The sequence below is a fragment of the Rattus rattus genome, chromosome 3 (genome assembly GCF_011064425.1).
Source record: "Rattus rattus isolate New Zealand chromosome 3, Rrattus_CSIRO_v1, whole genome shotgun sequence".
In the NCBI taxonomy this organism is placed as follows: domain Eukaryota; kingdom Metazoa; phylum Chordata; class Mammalia; order Rodentia; family Muridae; genus Rattus; species Rattus rattus.
Genome location: NC_046156.1, coordinates 183424513 through 183447847, shown reverse-complemented (window position 1 = coordinate 183447847; position 23335 = coordinate 183424513). Strand labels below are relative to the sequence as shown.

Sequence of the window (23335 nt, the reverse complement as noted above, 5' to 3'; positions counted from 1 at the left end):
GTTTTAGAACAATGTAGTCTTGTACAATGATAATATCTTTATCAATCTCAACTTAATTTTAAATAGAAAAAGAACCAAGTAGCAGCCAGGAGTTGGCCTTCTTTTCTTAGAGAGTCTGCTCCAGGCAGTTCACAGGATCTAAGATGCGCTATTATTTTCTGCCCCCAGTTATCTTTGTTTTTGAACTGTCCCTCCCTTTCCCACTGATTGGCTGATAATGATGGTAAATTAGCAGGGAACAACTAAGCCTATTGGCCATGCTGCAGGGAGTGTGGTGAATCAATTCCCCACAATGTTAAAGGGATATCGGGTCTGTCAACATGTTTCCGGAAGTTAATGTGGACAGCATATGCACTAAATTAAAACAACAGCTACATGAGTACACTGTCCAATAGCCAATGTGTGAGTAGTTCTCCCCAAATGCGGGGGTCACTTCTGACAGCGACATTTCTTCTCCTTATTTCAGAGCACTGACCACTGTCTAGTCACACGGTAGCTAATACTGCTGAAGTCTCTATTCTGTGTCTGGTACTGAGCTCCGCACGTAACACAGGCCTGCGACAAACTCTATAGGGAATTGTTTTTATTTGAAAATGAGGAGGCTATAGCACAGACGACTCTTGGCTAAGATTTCAAGAGAGACAGACAGACAGAGCCTCAGGGATATAGCAGAGTTAAGGTATGAGCTCGAGATCGCAATGGAGAAGCACTCCTGCTTTGTCCTTTACAGTTGCAGTACAGAACCCAAGGATCTGGAGGAAGTAGGAAGAGTCTGAGCTTCCCACGGAGTTAAAGATAGAGATGAAGTGAGGGGCTGTGTGTGGCTTAGAAGGAGGTTACGTCTGTAATGTGTGCGTAGGCCTAGGCTGGAGAGACTAGTGGTGGGGTGTGGGCTGTAGGTATGACTTGCCCAAATAACAAGTTAGGCAGAGACAGATTCTGGGACAGAGGCAAAATGTGACAAGGCCTTCACATTTATGTCTTTTAAAGTCACATTGATTTATTTGGGATATAGGGTAGCGGGACACACACATACACACACATACACATAGACACACACACACACACACACACACACACACACACACACACACACCACAAGTATCGATGTCAGAGGATAACGTGCGAGGAGTTGGTTTTCCCTTGCACTATGTGGGTCCCGGGGGCTCACTCACATCCTCAGACTTGGTAGCAGGTTACTTTTCCCGCCGAACCGTCTGCCTGACCCAGATTCATGCTCTCTCCAATCCACATTTCATTACAACCTTCAGGTGATCTTACATGGCCTTCTTCCTCCTACCGCCGTCTGGCCCTATAGATAGCAAGAATGTCCAGCCCAGTCTGCTTTGGAGGAGACCGTGGGAGTAGTGGGAATAGAATCTGGATGGCGTCCTGGTCTCAGGATCCAGATTCAGAGCCAGAGTCTGAGCATTCCCTTCTCTGCTTGGGGTTTCAAGTGATGCCTTTTTCCTACAGGAACAAGACAAGTCCTTAACCTGCAGGGCTTGCAGGTCCATCTCTGAGAGCATTTGGTGCCATGAGTGGGGTCATTTATTTTGACAAACCAGACTCAGAGTTAGGCAATCCCTAGTGACTCCTTTGTATTCTGCTCTGAAATCCATTCTGAAGTGTGCTTTTGAGTTTAAGTGATTTTTTTTTACACAGGCCACATCAAATTCTGGCCACAAGGGGGCGTCATTTTCCCATTTAAAAAAAAAAGCTGTAAAACAATAAACACTATAATGCTTTGCCTTGTTTTTACTTTAAGAATAGAACCAGTTACGGCTTGGCTTGGCTTTGTATGGTGTAGGGATTGAACCCAGGACCCACTGTGTGCTAGCTAAGAATTGTCCCTTGGAGGTACACCCCCGTCCCATCTCCCACTTATTTGTTTGTTTTGGGCAAGTACTTATAATCACTAGAAGGAGTTTTGCAAATGAGGTCTAGTGCAAGAGTGAGGGCTGCAAAAGTCAGTGGCAGTCTGGGAGTGCCACACAGCAGGGCAGCTAGTCTGAGCGTGCTATACAACTCCCCTGAAGCTGAAACAAAGGCCAGAGTCTTCAAATGTTGATATCACAACTTGGATGTCATTGGGTCATAACTTGACACCGTTGGATCCCAGTAGGTTTACCCATAGGTCAGCCTCTCTTCTTCTCACAAGCAGAGGTGAATTGCGATGTTCTGCACCCCATCCCCAACCCCAGGGCAAGTGTGACTTGTCCTCAGACACTTCCTTTTCAAACCTTACATCACTTTCAAATCTACCTTCAAGTTTGAGCCCATTGCTGTTCCTCTCTCCACATATTTGAAGTTACTCTGACCCAGTGCGGGGCTCTAAACTAAGCTGCTCTTAAAGCAATGGGACAGCCAACTGAACTAAATCTGATGGGATTATAAAGGAAGACCGGAGGGTGCTTTTGGTTTTAAGTGACAGGTTTCCCATTTGTTTTGGAAGGTGGCACATTCCAGAGGCGAAAGGGAAGAGCAGTGTTTAGCCTTAGAGGAACTGCAGTAGAAAATACTCTGCCTCTGATTGGAAAAAAATTGTGTCTACAAGTTACTGGAAGGGAAATGGTAGCGCCTTCTCAAGTTAGTTTTCATTCCCAAGGAAATAAAAATCAGCCACATGGAATGATTTAAAAGTGTAAAGCCTGAAACGGGTGACCACGGTACTGTTAAACAGGCCAATTTATGTATTTCATAGAAACGGTGGCTTTTCCACACGTTAAATTAAGCCTAAGTCCTCGTAATCTGAACACGCCGTTGATTTTGTATTTCCAGTAGACACTGAAAAGTTGTTGACCTTAGACTGAGAGACGGTCAGTAATTGAAATTGTTGAGAGGTAAGTGCCCCATCTCATGATGGAGGCTGTGAAATTAAGCAATATATGCAGCGTGTGATAGGAAAGAGCCTTGGTACTGTTAACGTAACTGGGGTGAGTTTAGAGTAGGGTTAAAGAGCAACATACACGATGCCTCGAGAAGATGGCCTACTGGCCAGGACACTTTCTGCTCTCACAGGCTGCAGTTTGCCTCCCAGCATCCACACTGCAGAGTTCAAAACTACCTATAACTCTAGCTTCAGTGGATCAGATTCCCTCTGCTGGCTTCGTAGGGGGCCTGCACGCATGGGTGTATGCACAGATATAGACATGCATACATAAAACCAAAGTAAATCTAACACTTTTAAAATTTACATTTGGGCTGAGTGTGAGTCTTTGGTGATGGAGTACTTGTTTAGCCCATAAAAAAAAACCTGGTTTTGCCACACAGGACCATAGCACAACAGCCAAATACTGTCTTATCCTCGGAGCCAAATCTCATGAAGAAAATGGGCAACCAAAGCTAGTATTTACTGAAGACTCACAGTATGTCAGGTTGTGCTAAGCACAACACACATAATATCCCCACTATTCCTTGTTACTGATGAGGAAATTAAAACTCTGAGAGAAAGTAAGAGATGTGGACAAGGTTTCATTGCTAGGAAATAACAAGACAGTGACTTGAACTCTGGTTGTCATTAGACAAACACAAAATCCAGTGGTTTTGAACAAAAATAATTTGAACCCAAGAATTCGAATGTTTAGTAGTGCTGTTTTTATTGGCGTGAGTTATTCTTCAAGTTAGTAAATTGCCTTAGTTACATTTGTATTGCTGTTAAGAGACAATCATGACTAAGGAAACTAACAAAAGAAAATGTTTCCCTGGGTGCTTGCTTATACTTTTAGAGGGAGAGTCCATGGCCATTATGCCTCGGAGCATGGCAGCAGGCAGGCATGTCACTGGAGCAGTAGCTAAAAGCTGACATCTAATTAGCAAGTTGGAGGCAGAGACAGCAACTCCGTCCAATGTGGGCTCTTGAAACCTCAAAGCCTCTGCTCAGTGACACACCTCCTCCAACAAAGCCACACCTCCTAATCCTTCCCAAATAGTTCTACCAACTGGAGATCAAGCATTCTAACATGTGAGTCTATGGGGCCATTCTTATTCAAACCACCACAGTAGGCTTGTAGAGTTGAACACAGATTTGTATGTCTAAGTTCTGGGGTGTGTGTGTGTGTGTGTGTGTGTGTGTGTGTGTGTGTGTGTGTGTGTGTGTGTGCGCGCGCGCGCGTGCGCGTGGGTTTATGCATGTGTGTGCACATGTTGGGATTTTTTTACGTATAATTTTATGATCATAGCTGCCAACATTCATAAAGTTAGGGGGTTGTTTACAAAAGGTTTTTCCTTGCTATCTGTCGTGGAACTTTGGATATAACATGAATGATTATTTTATTGTCTGAATATCAGGTTTGGTATGAAAACTTGAAAAACCCTGCACACCCTCTGAACTCCCACTCAAACTCTATTTCAGCAACACAGAACATGAACTGTCACTGCAAAAGTGGCCCCTTCTTCTGAAGGAAAGCTGTTCTTTTTGAGCATGCAACATATCTATTTAATGGTTTCGGAGTGATGTTTTAGATACTCTGCTAAAAAGCGTAGACCCAGATAGAGTGTTGGTGTGCTAGTAAAGACGGCACATATACTCAGGAGTGTGCGCATAGTGTCCCTGTGTTCTGTGAGAAACAACTACAGGTAGAGATATGAAAATTGAGTTAATGATAAAGCCACTTTCTTTTGGTATTAAGTGAAATATGTGTCTTTGTCACTGTGAAGAGACACAATGACCAAGGCAGTTCTTACAAACCCAAAGCATTAAACTGGAGGTGTGCTTACAGTTTCAGAGGTTTGGTCCGATATCGTCATGGAAGGGAGCATGGCAGCCGGCATGGTGCTGGAGAAGTAGTGAAAGCTATATCCTGATCTCTCTCTCTCTCTCTCTCTCTCTCTCTCTCTCTCTCTCTCTCTCTCTCTCTCTCTCTCTCGGACACACACACACACACACACACACACACACACACACAGAGGGGTGGGGTGGGGGGAGGTACACAGAGTTAGACTGGGCTGAACATGGTGAATCTTAAAGCCCACCCCCTAGTGACGCACTTCCTCCAACAAGGCCACACCTCCTAATCCTATTAAAGAGCTCTACTCCCCGGTGATTAAGCATTCCAATATATGGGAGTGGGAGCATTCACCACGTCCTGTGATTCCCTGATTTTAGAACCTCTGATAATCTGGTTCCATCCAATGAGACTCAGTATCCTAATCATTTTAGAGTCAACAGTGAACTGCTCTCTGGCGGTCCACTCCCCAGGAAGCTGTCTACCTTTCCGTGGTGGGGAATGGTTCCTTCTCACTGGGAAGGCTCCAAGTGTGCTGTCAGTCCCCTGCCTTTCCTTCCTCTGTAACTCTCATGTCTATTCCTTCAACACCTCTACCTTTAGCAGACACCCAGACCCAGACCACTTCTGGTCCTGTCCCGATGTGGCTTCAAGCCCCCTCTGTCATCTCTGTAGGGTTCTTGTAATCGCCCACTGACTGGTCTCCCTGCTTCCCCAGACCACCACGACATAAAGGCCAGGTGGGTTGGGTATGTTGCACACCAAGTCAAGACTCTACTTGGATTCTCCCCGTCTTCCAGGACAAGGTGACATTCTGAGGGTGCAAATTTGACCATTCTTATGTTTTAAGGCATCTTCTTTTCTTCTTTATCTTTCTTCCTTTCTTTCCGCCATAATGACCTCTTCGCCACTCCTCTGTCCCAAGTTTGTTTCCTGTTCCGTGCCTTCTCTTTTACCCCATGTTGCCTTCCTCAGGCAAGCCTCCTGCTGTGATAGTCTACATCCCAGAAGCCCCTGCTGTGTTTCATTGTCGTTTCCCATTATGCCAGCTCCCTCTTCCTGTGTTCTTTTGTGCTGAAGTGCAGGTTCCACTTCCTTTGTTTCATTCGCTGCCACACTGCAAATATCCACAACATTTGCTGGCCGGTGGTGGGTGAGCAATACGTTTGGTTAAATGTTGAGTTAGGAGGTTTGAGTACAGTTAAAGTCCCATAAAACCATCACCCAACTGTAGTGATGGCGTTTGTAATCCCAGTTCTTCAGAGCTGAAGATGGGCTCTCTGGACAATTAGTCTAGCCTAATCCACGTCCCAGTGAGAGATTCTGCCTAAAAATTAAACAGAGCGAACTGCGTTGAATAAAGACACCTGAGGTTTTCCTCCGGCCTCCACAGGCATGTGCACACATGTGTGTACTTGCACACACATGAACATGGCATACACATCTGTGCGTGCACACACATACACACACACACACACACACACACACACACTACACCTGAACACACATGGAATGTGGAGGAGATGGGGAAAAGCAAGAGGAGTGAGAGAGCAGGAGACACTCAGAGAGAAATGTTCAGGCAATGTAAATAGATTTTTAACAGGAAGAGGAAAGCAGCCGTGTTTCTTAGCTCCGGTTACAGATGTGAACCGTCATCAGTACAGCAAACAGCACAAGAACGGAGGCACTGGGTCCTCGTTTCCGTGTAAGGCAGGAAGAACAGAGGGAACAGCAGTGTGCAATGTGCATTCTCCCTCCTCGACTGTTTAAAAGCTGGTGACACCGTTGGCTACGTAAAGCCGTGTGTGGAAATCCTCAAGCCAACCCAAGAAAGTAGGTGCTGCATTGTCTGACATTCCGTGTGGTGACTTAGCACATGGTCAGCACACAAGATGCTCTGTAACCAGCGGCTATATAGTTAGATAGCTACTGTTGAGTAATTACTCAGTTAATACTTTTTATCTCAGTCCTGGGCACAGGCATGTACATGTGCATAGACACACACGTAGGCAAAACACCTATGTACATAAAAAGTAACTCCGTTCTCTAAAAACTCGGGGCAGTTGGTTTAGTTTATTTTTGTCTTTTCATGTGGGGTGCACGGTCCTGACTGTGCGGGTGGACTGGAATTGGTTCTCTTCTCTTTAAGGTGTGGGTGAATTCTGTCACTGAGGTGACCAGAGGGGACCTGTGTGCAGAAGATGGGGATTCTTCCCCCCAGGACTTGGTCTACTGGGTTACTCCTCCCAGCAACGGGCATCTGGCTCTCAAGTCCATTCCTGGCAGAAGCATCCAGAACTTCACTCAGGCTCAAATTGACGAGGGTCAGCTCGTGTTTGTGCACTCTGGTAAGTCACAGAGCAAAGCAGCGTCAAGTACATGTGTTCTGAGCAGCGAGTGATGTGGCCGTCAGACCTAAGAGTTGCTGACTGAAAACCATGGAATGTAGGAACTTCCCGAGGCCTGTGTTTTCTTAAAGCAACATGTTTAGGAGAGCTAATAAAAGCATTAGAGCCTGTCCGAGCCTCCCCGGAGGCTTGCTCAGAAGGGCACATAAGGTCAGACCTTCCATGAGAGCCCATTCCTCCCACTCACTGTCATACCATCTCTCTGTGACCCTCCACCCTTGCTCTGCCTATGACAATAGTCGGGCCTGTTTGTTTTCTCCCTTCCCCATGGCAGTGCAAGCCTTCTAAGGAAGGACAGAGTCTCTGGTGTCCTCAGCCCCTCAAACACTGACTGGAATATAGTTGATGCTTAGTAAATAAAACTTTCTGAGCAAATGAAGTATTTTTTACTTCAAAACACCAACTAGTTACCGGGTAGTAACATTCTAGATGTTGATGATGGATTAGTGGAAAAGCAGTTTTTGTACAAAGATTATATCCATGAATGAATGAATGAATGAATGAATGAATGAATGAATGAATGTAACCGTGTTCATGAGAGACCCTGATGTTGGTTGGAAGGCTCTTTCTGCTTCCTGCTAGTCATCAATGGATCAATACTGACAACATTGCTAGAAATCTGCTGAAATGGTGGCCAGGAACTCTGCCAGGGTAGCCTGACTGTGTTACAAGACTGGCCTTGTCAGTGGACCAGGGTGGGCAGCAGCCAGAAGAAGGCATGGGGAAGGAGTGCAACTCAGGAACGCATGACCTAAAAGCTCATTTGATCTTTCTTCCAGTTGGCTTAAACTGTCTTACTTGAGACTCCAATAAAGAAAAGAAAGGTAGGACACCTTCTAAAGTCAGACACCCTGATTATCTATAATACACCTAGCACGAGGCTCCCCAAAGTATCTGAAAACGGTTAAACATATGGATGCTCGTGTGATGGTCACAGACTGGAGCCCAGGCCCAGGGCTTAGATTTCTTTCGGCACTCTCCCAAATCTCTTCCATTCCTCAGGAGGTGCACTACACGGATTATGTCATTTCACAAGCACTCCTCAGGCCTCAGAGCCATACACAGTCATGACCCCATTTTTGAGATGAGAAAACTTACGACATAGAAAGATGCAGCCTGGCCTGACCCTTGGTCTTTCTCGGCTGAAGGGCGTGGCAGGTGGGAGGACCTGGGTTCTTATTAGCAGTGCAGAATGGAAGCAACAGCTAGCTCTCCAGGTCAGGTCGATTGTCTCGTCAGCCACCAGGTCAATATCCGCTTTTAGCAGATAGAGAAAATAACATTTAAGCAAGAAGGGAAGAAAGGTAGAGGCCAGGGTAACATGAGGACTAATCCATTATATTTCCTAAGTGGACACTGAGACCAGCTGATAACTCTCAGAGCAACTGGAGGCCAGCTGCAGACGACTGTTGCTGAAACCAGCTACATCTGCCCATCACCCACCCCAAACAAAGGCGGAGTTTAATTAATCTCATTTAGCATCTTACATTTGCAAAGTGCTCTGCTTTAATCTAATTCGCCAGTCCGTACAACAGCCTAAGTAGTTTGAAACAGCCAGGATGTGGGCAGCCAAGGTCTCCATCACTTGCCCTCCTGACGGTACCCTTGGGAAGACTCAGAGCTCTGCTGTAGAAAACCCACAGGTCACCCCATGTGTCTGCTTCCTCCCTTGTCTAACTTTGGTCTACTCAGTCAGTCAGATCTCACTGTGTGTAACACTTTATTTGTTCTGATTCATGAGATACTCCCAGAATTCCTTGTGGGAGAGGCATTTTCTCTCTAGTTCTGTGTTGCATTGAAAAGTTAAAAAATAATACAACTTTGAAAAGCTATTTCTAGGAGAGCAATCAGATGCAAACCATTTGGTCATGGGCCCTATTAGGAGTAGACACTAGGAGTAGACACTCAGCGGCTTTTTCTCCCCCTCTGTGGTTCTTTAACCTATGAATATGTTGGCTAAAAAATACTCAGCACCTGTAAACATTCTTCTGAGGAATCCGGGCTTTCTAATGAGGAAGCTAAGCTTTGCTTATCTGAGGCTTAAACAATGTCAAGCGTCAACCTGCCTGCCTGTCAATCAATCTGTGTGATTAAGGGAGTACCCGCACATAATTGCAGTCTGACCATACAGCCTTGTTTCCTTGCCTTATTTCCCCAACGGCGACAAGATACATTTTTACCTAGTACATTCTGTCAGGGCCTGTGGGCTTTTAATTTACTGCTAGATGGGTATTTTCAAAGAGTGACAGGGATGTGGCCACCAGTTTCCCTGCATAGAGATCTCACCCCTGCCTTGTGAGTCAGACTGGTAAAGTACCCTGGGGAGTTGGATCGATGCTGGTCCATTTCCATTTCTGTGATGTCCATAAGGTAATTTTCCACTTTCCTGGTATCATTAGTCTCTGACAGAGGGTGGGGGTGGGATCTCCTTGCAGATCCTTAATGAAGGCCAGGCCTTTCCCTTCCTTCCCTTCCACTCTTGGAGTGTGGGTAGCTTGAGATAGATTTTGTTTATTAATTTCCTTTATTTTTTGCAATTATAATTACGTAATTTCTCCCTACCCTTTCCTCCTTCCCAAGCCTCCCATATACCCTATACTCCCATATACTCTCTCTCAAATTCAGTGTCTCTTTTTTTCATTGTTACGGGTGTGTGTGTGTGTGTTTGTGTGTGTGTATGGATGTGTGTGTGTGTTTGTGTATCTGTGTGTGTCTGTGTGTGTGTGTCTGTGTGTGTGTGTGTGTGTATGTGTGTGTCTGTGTGTGTGTGTGTGTGTGTTATTGGAGAGCCAATCAGTGTGCTCTTCCCTGGGACAGACTATTTCTCCAGCTCTCAGGATTCCTAAGATACTTCCGTTCTTTGTGTAGGACGGAGCTGCAGTCTGCCCACCCTCTCTTCTGCATGTTTTGTTAAAAGTAGAACTTTTTTTTTAACTAGTTGCAGGATGATAAATAGTCCCCTCCCTTAAGTTCCAGTTTTCAGTATTAAGGTTTATCAACTTTTCAGAAATTATTTATGTGGTTATAGGCATCCATTACATTATTGATATGATTTATTGATAAATAATAAAACACAGGCGATGTGTATTTTTTTTTTTAATTTTCAAAACTTTCTCCGTGGTAACACCGTGCTTTACTTTAATACATCAGGGAATCTGCGTGTTAACCTTTATGGATGTGTCTCGGTTTCGTTTCTAGTCAGTAATATAATCAAGCATCACTTAAAGTCAGGGACGTGGTCTGAGAAATTATTTTATCAGCGTGCGAACAATCATGAAGCTTCCTTCCACAAACGAAGCAGGCTGGGACATCTCTGGGTGGCACGGTCTATGGAGCACAGTCTTACAGGCTGCCTGTTATGGACCCAGATGTTACGAGGCATGCAGCTCGTTAGTTCAGCGAGCTCAGTGGGTAATTAACACGTTACGGAACTGCTCTGGCTTCAGGGGACCATGGAAGGAGATAGATGAAGGTAAGTGACTTTTTCAGGACAATCAAGGTGACCAGAGTGTATGTTCTTCTGTTGAAGGAGCAACGTCAGGTGGCTTTAGTTTCCAGGTTACTGACGGTTTGAATTCCGCACCTCGACAAATCTTTAGCGTCACCGCCCGAGCTCTGATCATTAGCTTAGAAGTCAACAGAGGATTGAGCATCTTCCCAGGTAAGAGGCTCGGCAGGTCCTGTGGGGAGGGGGTAAGTGTTTTCCTTTCTAATTAGAGAGTCCACTTGTACGGCATAAAGTGGTGTCTCTCACTGTAGACTGACTCTCGAAACATTGATTAAGCCTGCCCCCTCCCCCTACAGAACTCTCAGCAGAAATTTGGCAGCAGCAAACAGCTTCGCTCTGTAACCTATCTGCACTTGCCTTGCCTCCTCCCCAGAAAAGGAAGGCGGCAGAGCAGAGGCAGAGTCATGGAAGGGACAGTTCTTACGGTCAGTGTGCATCACTCTTCTCTCCTAAGTCTTTATGAACCCCAGGTTGCCGCTTATTCATGTATTTAAGTCTATTAGGTATGTATTAGACATATATCTCCCGTAGCTCAGGCTGGCCTTGAACCCCCTGCCTGCAGATGACCTTGAATCTTCCTGCTTCTGCTTCTCCAATGCTGGCATTTTAAGCTTGTACCACTCTGCCCAGTGCGTATGGTGCTGGGAACGGAACGAGGAGTCTGTGCATGCTAGGTCAGCACCCCACCATCTGAGCCACATCCCTGTGGCTTTTATGTCCTCAAACGGCTTGAATAGAAAAATTCTCTATTCAAAAATTCCCGGGGCTTTGTCAGTGTTTTCTGTTAGTACTGGCTCTGAGTGGCTGTTTGCCAATAATCTAAACCAGGCTGATACAGGAGGAGCTGTGAGCCCTTCTGGCTAACAACCTTAGGGAAGGGGGTGTGGAGGGGGTGGGGAGATGTGTCCAATGGCAATTTAAAAAAATAAAAGGGAGAAAAAACCAAACTGAAACTTTGAGATGCAAACATAGGAAGCAAGACCGGCTCCACACGGCCTGAACGCCGGGGAAGAGCCACAGGGGAAGAGCCAGCTTGGCCCTGCACTGGATAACCTACTTCAAAGGACAGACGTTAGCCATCAAACAGGTGGGGAAAGATGGTGATTTTACTAATCATGGTCCAACCAGCCCCCGAGCCTAAAGATAGCCATGCCTGCCTCCCAGAAGTTGAATGGAAGTCTCTGAATGGGCTCGAGGTCATTGAAAGGTTTTTTTTTTTAGATTTATTTATTATATTTTATGTGTGTAAGTGTTTTGCCTGCTTGTATGTCTGTGCCTGCAGAGGTCAGAGAGCACCAGATCCCCTGGAACTGGGGTTACAGGTGGTTGTGGGTCATCGTGTGGGTGCTGGGAGCTACTGAGCCATCTCATTTAAAAAACAAACAAACAAACAAACAAACCAACCAACCAACCTTTAGTTGGTCTTAAAGTGGAAGGAGTTTTGGATCCACCGGATTAGACAGTGTACCAGTATTGCTTGTGAGCTAGGTAATATGTTCTTGGGGAATTGGCGGGCTCTGTGACTTAAAGTGGAGATACAAACTAGCAAATTAGAGGGGTGGAGAGAGCCTCCTGCTCCCATAAAGGCCTTCAAGGAAAACAACACTTTGTTTGCAACTGTTCCACAGTAACTGCTTTGCTAATTTTGTATCCTGATGTGGGTAGTGCTGAGGGTTGGAAGTAGGGCAGCCCTCTATCCCTGAGCAGTATCTGGCCTTCAAGTGTTCATTTTGAAGTTGTCAGTTGTCCTTAGCTTTTGAGTTGTGGGAAAAAACAAAAACAAAAAAAAAAAAACTCTCAAAATGCAGCAAGGGATCCATCACCTGTGTTTCTTCCATTATAAAACTTCATTTTGTCCATGCTTTGTAAATTTTCTCTCTTAGTGTGAAGCTTCCACCATTCCCCCCCAGGCAATTAGGAGGCTATTTAGTGTTTTTAAAAAAGAAATAATCAGCTGTGTCTCACTAATCAGAAAAACATGGCGGTCTATTCTTAAAACTCCAAAACTAGAGTGATTCTGACTGCTGCAAAAGATTAAGTTCCTTTCATCTAGTGCAGCAGAGTCTGGCTTAATAATTACTGACAGGCGTGTTCCAGGGAAGACAGGAGCCCTGCAACGTAGGCATGTCTGAGTTTCTGCTGGAGAGTTCACTGAGTCAGTGAAGCTGGAAAGAATACGTTAAAGTGACCAGATTTCTTTACTTCCAGAAGATTGTGTCAGACTTACAGTTTTTACAGCTTTGTGTATATTGTTGGCCATGGCCCTGCTGATGTTTCTTTTCCTCGAAAGCCTTCTATCTGCTGCAACACAGCGCCCGTGTGCCCCTGGAACTCAGCCTCACTTTCACTAACCCTCACTGGCCAGTTAGCTCAGCTGATATTCTTAGTCACCTCCAGCTTTCCCCCTGCCTTGTGTCCTGTTCCAGCTCTTGGCCAGGAGGAAGGTCTTCAAATCCCTTTCTCTTGAGTGGCGCTGATAGTCACTGAGATCTTATGACTGTGGAATCAGAAGTCCTAGAGTGTAGGTGGACCTTACCGGTCACCTGGTCTAGGGTCCTAGAGTGTAGGTGGACCTTAGCGGTCACCTGGTCCCATTCTTCTTACTTCGTAGCTTTTCCAAGCAGCAGGGCCACCAGTCTTCTGTCAGGGTTATGTAGACATGAGCATGATTCCTGTGGCTCTTGTCACATTGTGCCCTTTCCAGGGACCCACCTGATCCTTGCTCAGCATGGCTTCTTCAGCAGTCACCCGAGGGCTCTTGGTTCTAACTGCTATGCGTGAAGCTAGAAGGTGACAATTGATGCCACATTCTGTATCTTCCTTGAGAGGGCCCATCATTGTCTTGCTGTTCGATGTCCCATGAAGCGCAAGGAGGCTACCTCAGGGTGCGATGTATGGTGTCTGTTCAGTGTCTGCTATTGCAGAACTTTTATATTTTAAAATACCAGGAAAAGGTCTATCATTTCTGTGAAAGCAGAATTTGTTTTAGCACTGATGCAGGAGTAGAAAATCTATTCCTATTACAGGCTTGGCATTCGGATACTGATACTTTATATATTTATAGCATTTTATATTTTTAATCACCACCTATGTTTTTATAAAAAGTTTAAATGAAATAGTGTATGAATACACAACTTTTGTTTATGTAGTGGTGGTGCACACCTTTAATCCAAGCACTTGGGAGAAAGAGGCAGGTGGATCACTGAGTCCCAGGCCAGCCTGGTCTACACAATGAGTTCCAGGACAGCCAGGGCTACACAGAGAGACCCTGTCTCAAAACACCCCCACACCCCAAAAACCTCACAACTTTTGAACATCCCCATTGACAGGTAAAAGGATAGGAGTCGTAAGCCCTTCAGGCAATGTAGCAATTCTGACCCCAAATCTAGAACTTGTATCAAGCAGCCCCTCTCCTTTAGGTGCAGGCCGGCATCCCAGAATGTTTTTATTACAGAATGTTTCTTCCCTCAGACAGGGACAACAGGGAAGATGTGTATTCTGTCTCCTCAGCATTACACACACACACACACACACACACACACACACACACACACACACACACACACAAGCACAGCAAGTCAATGGGTTAATAGCCACACTAGTTATTTGCAATGTTACTGTTACATCCTTAAAGCTCTTTGGTTGAGGAAGCATTGTAACCAGGCATAAGTTAGTAACAACCAAAAGGAATTAAACCATTAAGAGCTTTAATTCACACTTGGTCCATACCATACCTCTTGAGCTTCCTCCGTGGTTCATCAGCCTTTGGATGTTTCTTCTTTGACTCCTTTGTACACTCAGCCCTAGCTCGATGCTTACAAAATTTGCATGGCAAGCCAAGTAATTATTAGAATACCTAGTGTGTGAATGTTTAATCTCACTTTACAGATTCCATATTTTGCCAAATTCAGTACCAGTTTTTAACATGATTACTCTAAGGACTGTACTTCTTTTTTTTTTTTTTTTTTTTTTTTTAGGACTGTATACTTCTAAATGAAATCTTTGTGTGTGTGAACCATGCAATGGATTTTTTTTTATTAACTTGAGTATTTCTTATATACATTTGAAAAAGTGTTATTCCTTTCGGTTTCCAGGCAAACATCCCCCCCTCCCCCCCCCTTCTGTATGGGTGTTCCCCTCCCCATCCTCCACCCCTTGTCGCCCTCCCCCAACAATCTAGTTCACTGGGAGTTCAGTCTTAGCAGGACCCAGGGCTTCCCCTTCCACTGGTCATGCAATGGATTTAAAGTATATTTTTATTGTACTTTTTGATTTTTCATTTTGTCTTATTGCAAATATGTATGTAGCATGAGTGTGTGTATATGTATATATGCACACACATATACACATATGTATATACACATATATAGTAGGTATTTATATATTTCATCAACATGTGTTCTGTATTTTTCTCTGTGGTTTTATTCTCCAAGAAAAAGTTTTGTAAGAGTTTTTACATGGCACTCTAGCATAGATTTTGTTTGTTTAGCCTTGGTGATGGCATGTGGGAATATACTGTGGCCTCAGGCTGTCGTTTTTTTTGCTTACCCAATTGTACTTGGCTCTTTTTCAATGAATGTTGGTCTTGAGTATTGGAGGGCATTTCCAGGAAAGTTTTGCTGTAATGCTATGGAAGCATCTCTGTAGGTCCAGAGATGAGCAGTTCATCAACAAGGAATCACTGTCCTGAATCCTGCACTTCAGGCAGGACGGAGAGGAAATCTCATCAGTAGCCCACTGTTCCTCAGGAATGGAGAGAAAGAGAAGGGTTCGTAGGATTCATTCTTCCTGTGAGCCTGAGGAGGATCTTTCAACATCCAAACCCCCAAACCCTGGCCTTCACATGACCTGTGGTACAGCCTGGGAGGCTCCTTGGATTTGTTTAGGAGCCAAGGAGCCATCACCCACCCTCCTATGAACCACAGACTCTTGTGTTCCCAGCACCACACAATCAGATTTCTCTTTACCTACCCAGGGCTGAGCCACAGAGGCCTTATTTGGCATGAACTCATTTCTCTAGGGAATCAATCAGATGTGAGGCCATCGCTGGAGAAAAAGCACTCATTTTTCCTATGGCTCAGGAGCAAATCATGCCCATGATAAGATACCCCGCTGCCCGTAGCTCCCCCAGTCGCATCCATGCACCCTCCAGGCAGTTTTCAGAAGTCTAGAAAGACTGAGGAGCCCACCCCTCTGTGCACACTGTAGTTATATTCATATTTCAATTTTAGGTTCCACAAAGCCACTTTCGTCTCATGACCTGAGAGCCGTGACCAATGACGACAAGGCAGGAAACAGAACTATAACATTTACGGTTGTCAGGTCCCCTAGGCTTGGGAGGCTGCTGAAGATGTACCCGGACAGTCACACGGAGGACGTTTCCGTTTTTACCCAATGTCTGGTGAGTCCTGACACCCATTTTGTGCCACTGAGTGGGGCTGCGAGTCTGAGCAGAGAGGACCTCTCATTTGTCTTCATCCTGCTAAACCAACAAGACAGGGGCCATGGCAACTCCTACGTCATTTAAAATGGGATTCTTTTCAGGGCACACCACGTGTGACAGATGTCAGAAAGCACCAGGCTAATTCTGAAAGCGACAAATAAAAAAATTACTTGGAGCTGGAGAGATGGCTCAGCAGTTGAGAGCACTGACTGCTCTTGCAGAGGACCCAAGTTCAAGTCTCGCCACGCTGGGTGGCTCACAACATTCTCTAACTCCAGCTCCAAGAGCTCCCTGGCTTCCTCTTTTTTGGATTCTGCATGTACCTGCACACACACGCACTGCACACACACACACACACACTCACACACACAGAGACACACACGCACGCACACACACACACACACGCTTAAAAAGAAGTAAATCCTTCTAAGGGGGTCCTTAGAAAGGAAATCCAAAGTGTATATTTATTCTAACATGACATGTACTCATTATGTAATATATCAAAATTGCGTGTATATATAATTTATATCCAGGGTATTTGTAACTTTGGTGGTTTACATATCTTCTTATTGAAATGAATAAGCACTCAAAAATGTTTTTGCCTCCCAGCCAGGAGTTGGGTGAACCAAGGCATGTCTGTTTATGCGTTACTTCATTTTCTAAAGGTGGCGTTCCCAAACACAATTCTTTAATTGTGCATTCCTTTGGTTGGTAATATGTCTTCCTCTTTCCCTCCCAGAATATTGAGTCTGACCATTTATTTGGCTATAGCTTTGTGTAACCAAAGTCGTTTTTAAATCTCTTCAAGTTTAGAGAAGATAGGAAGAGTTCTTAGCCTTTGAGCTCTTTCTGTGTGGTGTGAGGAGAGTGGGCATGGCTTTTGCTGTTCAGTCGGTTGTGTGCACTTGAGGGAGTGGATCAGGAGGCTAGCATAAGCCTGGAGTGTAGCACTGAAAAGGAGAGGTATAATGTCTGTGGTTTGCAGTTTTCTCCAGGTCACAGAACAAAAACTTAGAATGGAAACTCCATTGTGTAGGGAATTAAGATGTGCCCAGAAGCATCAACACATACCCAGGGTCAGTTTGCCTTTTGAATGCTAACAAGAATGATGTGATTTCTGTAAGAGTATGTTGGCTCTAGCCCCAGTTCTTTAAAAAAAAAAAAAAAAAAAGACTGTGGTCATTTTGACTGTTATTTCCAACAGCTTTTAATTGCAAATATGTGGCATTTTAGAGTAAGATCGATATATCCAACGTAAGTGTCACTGAATATAGTAGCTAGAACTACGTGGCTTTTGCTGCAATAACAAGAAACCCCTGAGTCCCAGCGCTTATGATGACCAGTTGCCCTTCGCACTTGTCTGATAACTGTGGGTTAGCTTGATCTGTTTGTCACATCTTCGTTCTCTAGTTACCCACTGATGGCAGCAAAGGCAGTGTGAGGGGGACCATGGGAAACTGCAGCTTGTGTTCTAGAATGTCACTTGTATTCACATACCACACGGGGTAGCTGGCTCCCAGTGTGGTGGACAAATCGAATATTTGGAACAGCGTCCTAACTGCTGTGGTGCACTAACATGCAAACTGAAAACTGGAATGTACTGGAAGCCGGGGTACATTTTTTCTGAGAAAACAAACCACCTTTAAAACAGGACACATTTGTAAATAGGAAATTAACGCGCCAAGCCAGATATCAGGTCCCAGGCCGGCAAAGTCTTGATTAAACAAAATCCAGTTACTTCCGGATTTAATGTTTTCCTTCTGCCTTTGTGAACAGATAGGAGGGACCCAGAAAGCACGTCAGCAATGTCAGGTGTGAGGCAGAGCAGGGGAGCCTTGTGTGGGGGAGCTCAGTGCTGCACAAGGGTGCTGGTCCCCATGGAAGCAAGGGCAGGCACCAGTCTGGAAACAACCTGTCCCCGCCCACAGAGCAGGGGACACAGTGATTGGCTTTTCCCTCCCGTGGTCCTTGTCTCTGCTGAGCATGTGCCTGTCATTCCAGAGATTTGGTTGAAAACTTAGAATCAAAGGACAGAAAGAAATTATCCTCTCATCTGGAAGGTTGTGTACAAAGACTGTGTATCTGGCTTTGTACTCAAGGCACACTCCTGATATAATAATCTCTTTCTCCCTAAAATCTCATCTCAGATATATTTGCAGTTCATAGACTTTCTCCGCAACAGCCATCTGGTGCCTTTGTTGTGTGGTATGTGGAGATTTTTTATAATTGCGGTATCTGAGACCTACTGGTGACTACTGGGACCGTGCAAAAGTTTCTCGGCACAACACCAGGAGATCTAGGTTGCCTCCATGACTCAGCAAATCACAAAGGTGTTGAACCTGCTTTGTCGTATTTAAAACGGGAAGAGTCATAGTAGTGATTATTGAAACCATATTTATGTATGGCATATGTGAGGCACTGTATTTAGCCTTACGTTGTGTTTTTCCTCCCCACCTGCAGATTCAGACCTAAACCACGTGTTCACATGGTTCACAGCGTACTGATAGCAGAGCCAGGACCTGAGCCCAGGGCTCTGGATTCTAGGTCAGGCTCCTGTCAAACTAGCCAATGCTTTCCCCTAAGTGGTTAGATGTGGCTAAGACAGTAATAGATGTAAAGTGTATAGCATGTGTCCAACACTTAGTCGGGGTTCGGTGAGATGGCAAGCATTCTTCTAATGGTCAGCAGAGATACAAGCTAGAAATACTATATTACTGATACATCATAGGGGTACCTAGCACACCCAAAGGCCATGTACATACAAAGTCAGGAAGCACACAGAGAAAGGCAGACTCAAAATTCTATTGGATCCAGAGTGTTGTCCAAGCAACTTTTCCAAGGGGGCTTTTGAGTAGGTGAGATTAAAGCAGACGGGTACTTGTTGCAGGAGGCCACATGATAACTTAGAGGTAGTCATGTGACCTACCCTCACCATCCAGGTGGGTCAGAGCTTCAGTGGGGTCAGTCATATAAGCTGTCCCCTAGGGGGGTGGACGCCACAGAGCAGTTGCTTAAGGTGACTACCTGTGTGGGCCACACTGAAGAGTTTCAATGAGGAGAGCTACAAACCAGCGCCAAGATGACTGAGAAAGTCCAGCTGCTATTCAAGATGGGTGGTGAGTCGACCGGATATCCTGAGGATTACAAACACTAATAAGATGGGTTTTGAGGCTGATACTGAGCTTTTTGTTCTTGGAAATGTGAAAGGTCCCTTTCTATTCCTCATATTTACAAGGAGTTCCCCAGGGGAAGGCGATTTTCTGCTACACTGGAACTGGCTGGTGTTTGCCCTAATGTGCAACAGTCATTTAATGAATGGAAATGAGGTCATCAGAGGAGAATGACATTTGCCTCACCTATGACCCACTTATTGTTTCCTTTAGAGAGTTCCTGGTATTCTCAAATACATTTCCCTCGGGGACGATGAGAGAAGAGAGTTTTTCATCCTTGGCCAGAGCCCAAGCTGGAGGAACAAAGAGGCCTGCGGACGGGCATCTCCAAGGACTTATTCTGACAGTCAGGGCAGGGGGGATGTGTGAAGAAGGGGAGCGGCTGAGAGCTGCTGCTCAGGAGTTTCAGGATTCCCAACATCTCTCTTTGTCACCTCTGGATACCTTGTCTCTCTTTCCACCTCAGCCGTCATAAAGAAAGCCAATAACGTGTGTAAAGGAGGAGGAGTCCAGAGAAACCCAGGGAAGGATAAAAACCAAAATCTGACTCTGTTCTCTCAGGGTCATAGCTTACTTTGGTGTTTTAGTGTGGAGTGCGCACACACACATACATACACATACACACACACATACGCACACACACACGCACACACATTACATTCAAGGGCTTTCTCTGACAGAGTAACTGAGAAGAATCTGTGGAGGACAGGTTTATTTTGGTTCTTGGTTTCTGAACCTTCAGTCCATTGTCAGCTGTCACTTGCTTTGAGGTTGGAGAGGCAGGAAGAACATCCTGGAAAGGCACCCAAGGATAAGAGAAATGCTTAGTTCCTAAGGTCGGGAAGCCAAGGGGGAGAAGACAGGAGGCAAAGGTTATGATATCTCCTTCAGGGCACATCGCCAGTCACCTAACTCATCCTCACCTCATCAAGGTCCTATGCCCTCCCCAATAACTCCAAAGCCAGAGAACCCAATAATTCAAACACTTAACACATGAGGTTTCAAGGGACATGTCAGGTCTGAACTATAGTGCATGCTTTTATAAAAGCAAGGCCAGAAAACAGTAAAATGTTAAATTTATATCAAGACAGAAAGGAAACATCACCCATTAATACATTGTTATGGTTGGTATATACCTTGGCCCAGGGTGTGGGACCGCTGGGGGTGTGGTCTTGTTGGAGTAGGTGTGACCTTGAGTAGGTGTGTCACTGTGGGTGTGGGCTTTAAGACCCTCAACCTAGCTGCCTGGAAGCCAGTCTTGTCCTAGCAGCCTTCAGATGAAGATGTAGAACTCTCAGCAGCTCCTGCCCCATGCCTGCCTGGATGTTGCCCTGTTCCTGCCTTGATGATAATGGACTGAACCTCTGAGCCTGTAAGCCAGCCCCAATTGAATGTTGTCCTTATAGGAGTTGTCTCAGTCATGGTGTCTGTTCACAGCAGTAAAACCCTAACTAAGACACATAGTAAATGTGCATTAATCTGAACGTATTCCAGGGATAAGAACATGGCTCTAGGGTTAAGAGCACCTGCTGTGCAAGCATGAGGACCTGAGTTCAAATCCCTAGCAGACACATAAAGGCTAGGTGTAGCTGCTTGTTCCTGTAACCCCAGCATTCAGAGGACAGAGGCTACTGGGAGTTCATTGTCAGCAAGCCTATCCCAAATGCCAAGCTTTGCTTCAGCGAGAGGTCTGAACACAATGTGAAAAGTAAAGGAGAAAGACATGGGACAGCCTACCCTGACCTCTGAACTTAGGGCTTAAAGCATATACACACTTAAGGGCACGTCTCACACACACACACACACACACACACACACACACACACACACACACACACACACTATACCATGTCCACGCATTAAACAACACTGAAAACATCCCAATCCTGGTTAGCATATATGTTCAGAAATGGACATATTTACTTGTGGTTTGAGAACAGGAAGAACGTAGCCTTTCTTCCTGCCCCTTCTACACACTACCTTCTTTCCCACGTGCAGATGGAGAGGAGATTTTGGCATAGCCTGAAGTTTATAACTTCTATCAAATGGTACCCTGGTCAGTTCCCAGTCATCTTATAACAGCTCAGATTTACCTTCAGTCAGCTTTAGAGCATTTGGGAAGTAAAAGAAATGGTGGTTACAGGTTGAGTTGGTGGAGGAGAGGACAGGGGGTTTTTCTCTTGGACTGGGGTTTGCTCAGTCCTGCAGCAGTCCCTGCCCGAGGCTGTGTGTTCAACGGAGTGGACGCTTTCCTCTGAGATTCTCCATGAAGATCCTGATTCACACTCGTGTGCTTTTATCAGGCCTCTCAATGAGATGGGGGGGTGGGAGAGAGAGAGAGAGAGAGAGCGCTCGAGCACTCAGGAAGTAATTTCAACTATGTAAAGAAAGAGTCCAGAGCTGTCTAGCCCTGCATTACTTACCAACGGCTAATTACTGGTAGTCTTTCTAGCCAAGTGACCTGCTAAGCATTCAATAGGGACATTGTAAGCTGAGTGCTCTTTCACCCTTTAATTGAGGGAATTAATTAATTTGTCCTTGGCTCTCTACCTGTGGGGTAAGGGGGTGGGGGTGAGGGGAGGCATAGAGATTAAAAGTACTGTATCATTCGCATGTAAGACATTCACTTTTCTTGCTTGTGAAGAAATAACCACTTCTTCATAAATCGGTACTTAGAAAGAAAATAGCTCGTGAAAAACCTTGACTGCATTATGCTTAATATACTTGGCAAGATAACTCTAAGGAAATGTTTGTGATGTCACTGCCCAACATTAGCTTCTTAGCCCAGAATAAGTTCACTAGGTTTTCCATGTCATGTCAGCCCACCAAGATAAGCAAGTGGCCACTTTGTTTTTCAACGTCAAATCCTAAGAGGGTTAAGCTAACCCACAGAAATGAAGGCATTCGCAGAGAAGACAACCATCAGGCTCGCATTGCATGAGAGCTCTTGCATACACTGTTACTGTCGGTTTCCAGAACCCATGAACAATATGAGCTTTAAATTCCACATAACACAGTGACGGCCTCCAAGTCAGGCTCACAGCTAATTGAGTGATTTTCATTCCCGTGCTTGTTGCGATAATTTTGAGTCATTAAAACAGCAAAGTGTTCTGGCTTTGTGGTTTATGACAGCGCAGCCTCTTTTCTCTCCCACAAAGCCAGTAATTGCATCTCAGCTATTGTACTTTTGTGGGCCAGATGCCATCCGTCCTGGATAACAGTTTCCCAGGACCATGTTTAGAAAATCTCGAAGCCATTCTGGGCTGTTAATTTTGTCCAATAACTTCTCCCAGAATCTGGGCGTACTGTTTTCATAATGTATACAGATTTTAGAGAATTATAGACACATTTCTCAAAGGCTGAAAATTAATTTGTTACAATTTAATAGAGAGTAAAATCAGCTTAATGTCTCATTAGGCATTTGTCTTTGAATCTGCAGAGTAGGGAGGGGCCAGCCTTCCTGTTATCCATGCTCCCGCCCACCCATCGTGTGCCTCTTTGGGCTCCCTGGTTCACTGGCAACCAGGGTCACTTGTCTTTGTGGACATTTTCCACTGGTGTTTTCCCTTCAGCACTTTTGTTTTTCACCACACTCCTCTGAGTTATGTGCAGGGTGTTGTTCCATGTGTGGAGATGATTGTATTGTCACATAGTCATCAATCTGTTGCCTTAACTTGACTGGCAGATCTTGGCCTAATGGCTTTGAATAGTCAAGATGTTCTGTTGTTAGAACGGTTGGCTCTTCCTATGGAAAGGCAGACAGCACTCGTTCCCATTTAATGAGAGTGGCTTGTTTCTTCTCCTTCTATTCAGTTCCCATGGCCACTGTAATACAGTGCCATAAGCAAGATGGCATTTCTGGTTAGCTTTCGTCAACCTGACACAAACTAAAAGCAAACACCTAAGGAGAGGGGAGCTCATTTGAGAGACTGCCTCGCTAACATTGGGCTATAGGCGTGTCTGTGAGGCATTTTCTTGATTGATGGCTGATGTGGGTTGGATGACCCAACCCACTGGGGCTGATGTCACCCCTGGGCAAGTGGTCTAGGCTATATGTGAGCTGAGCAAACCTTGGAAAG

General features: G+C 45.1%; 1 protein-coding gene across 1 annotated transcript in view; it reads left to right on the top strand.

Moving 5' to 3' along the window:
• The window catches only part of LOC116896029 (chondroitin sulfate proteoglycan 4-like), a 52051-nt gene that overhangs the window by 18427 nt on the left and 10289 nt on the right, over positions 1-23335 (top strand). The window contains 3 exon segments of the mRNA XM_032897035.1: positions 6877-7075; positions 10665-10796; positions 15875-16044. Coding sequence (XP_032752926.1) covers positions 6877-7075; positions 10665-10796; positions 15875-16044 — 501 coding nt within the window.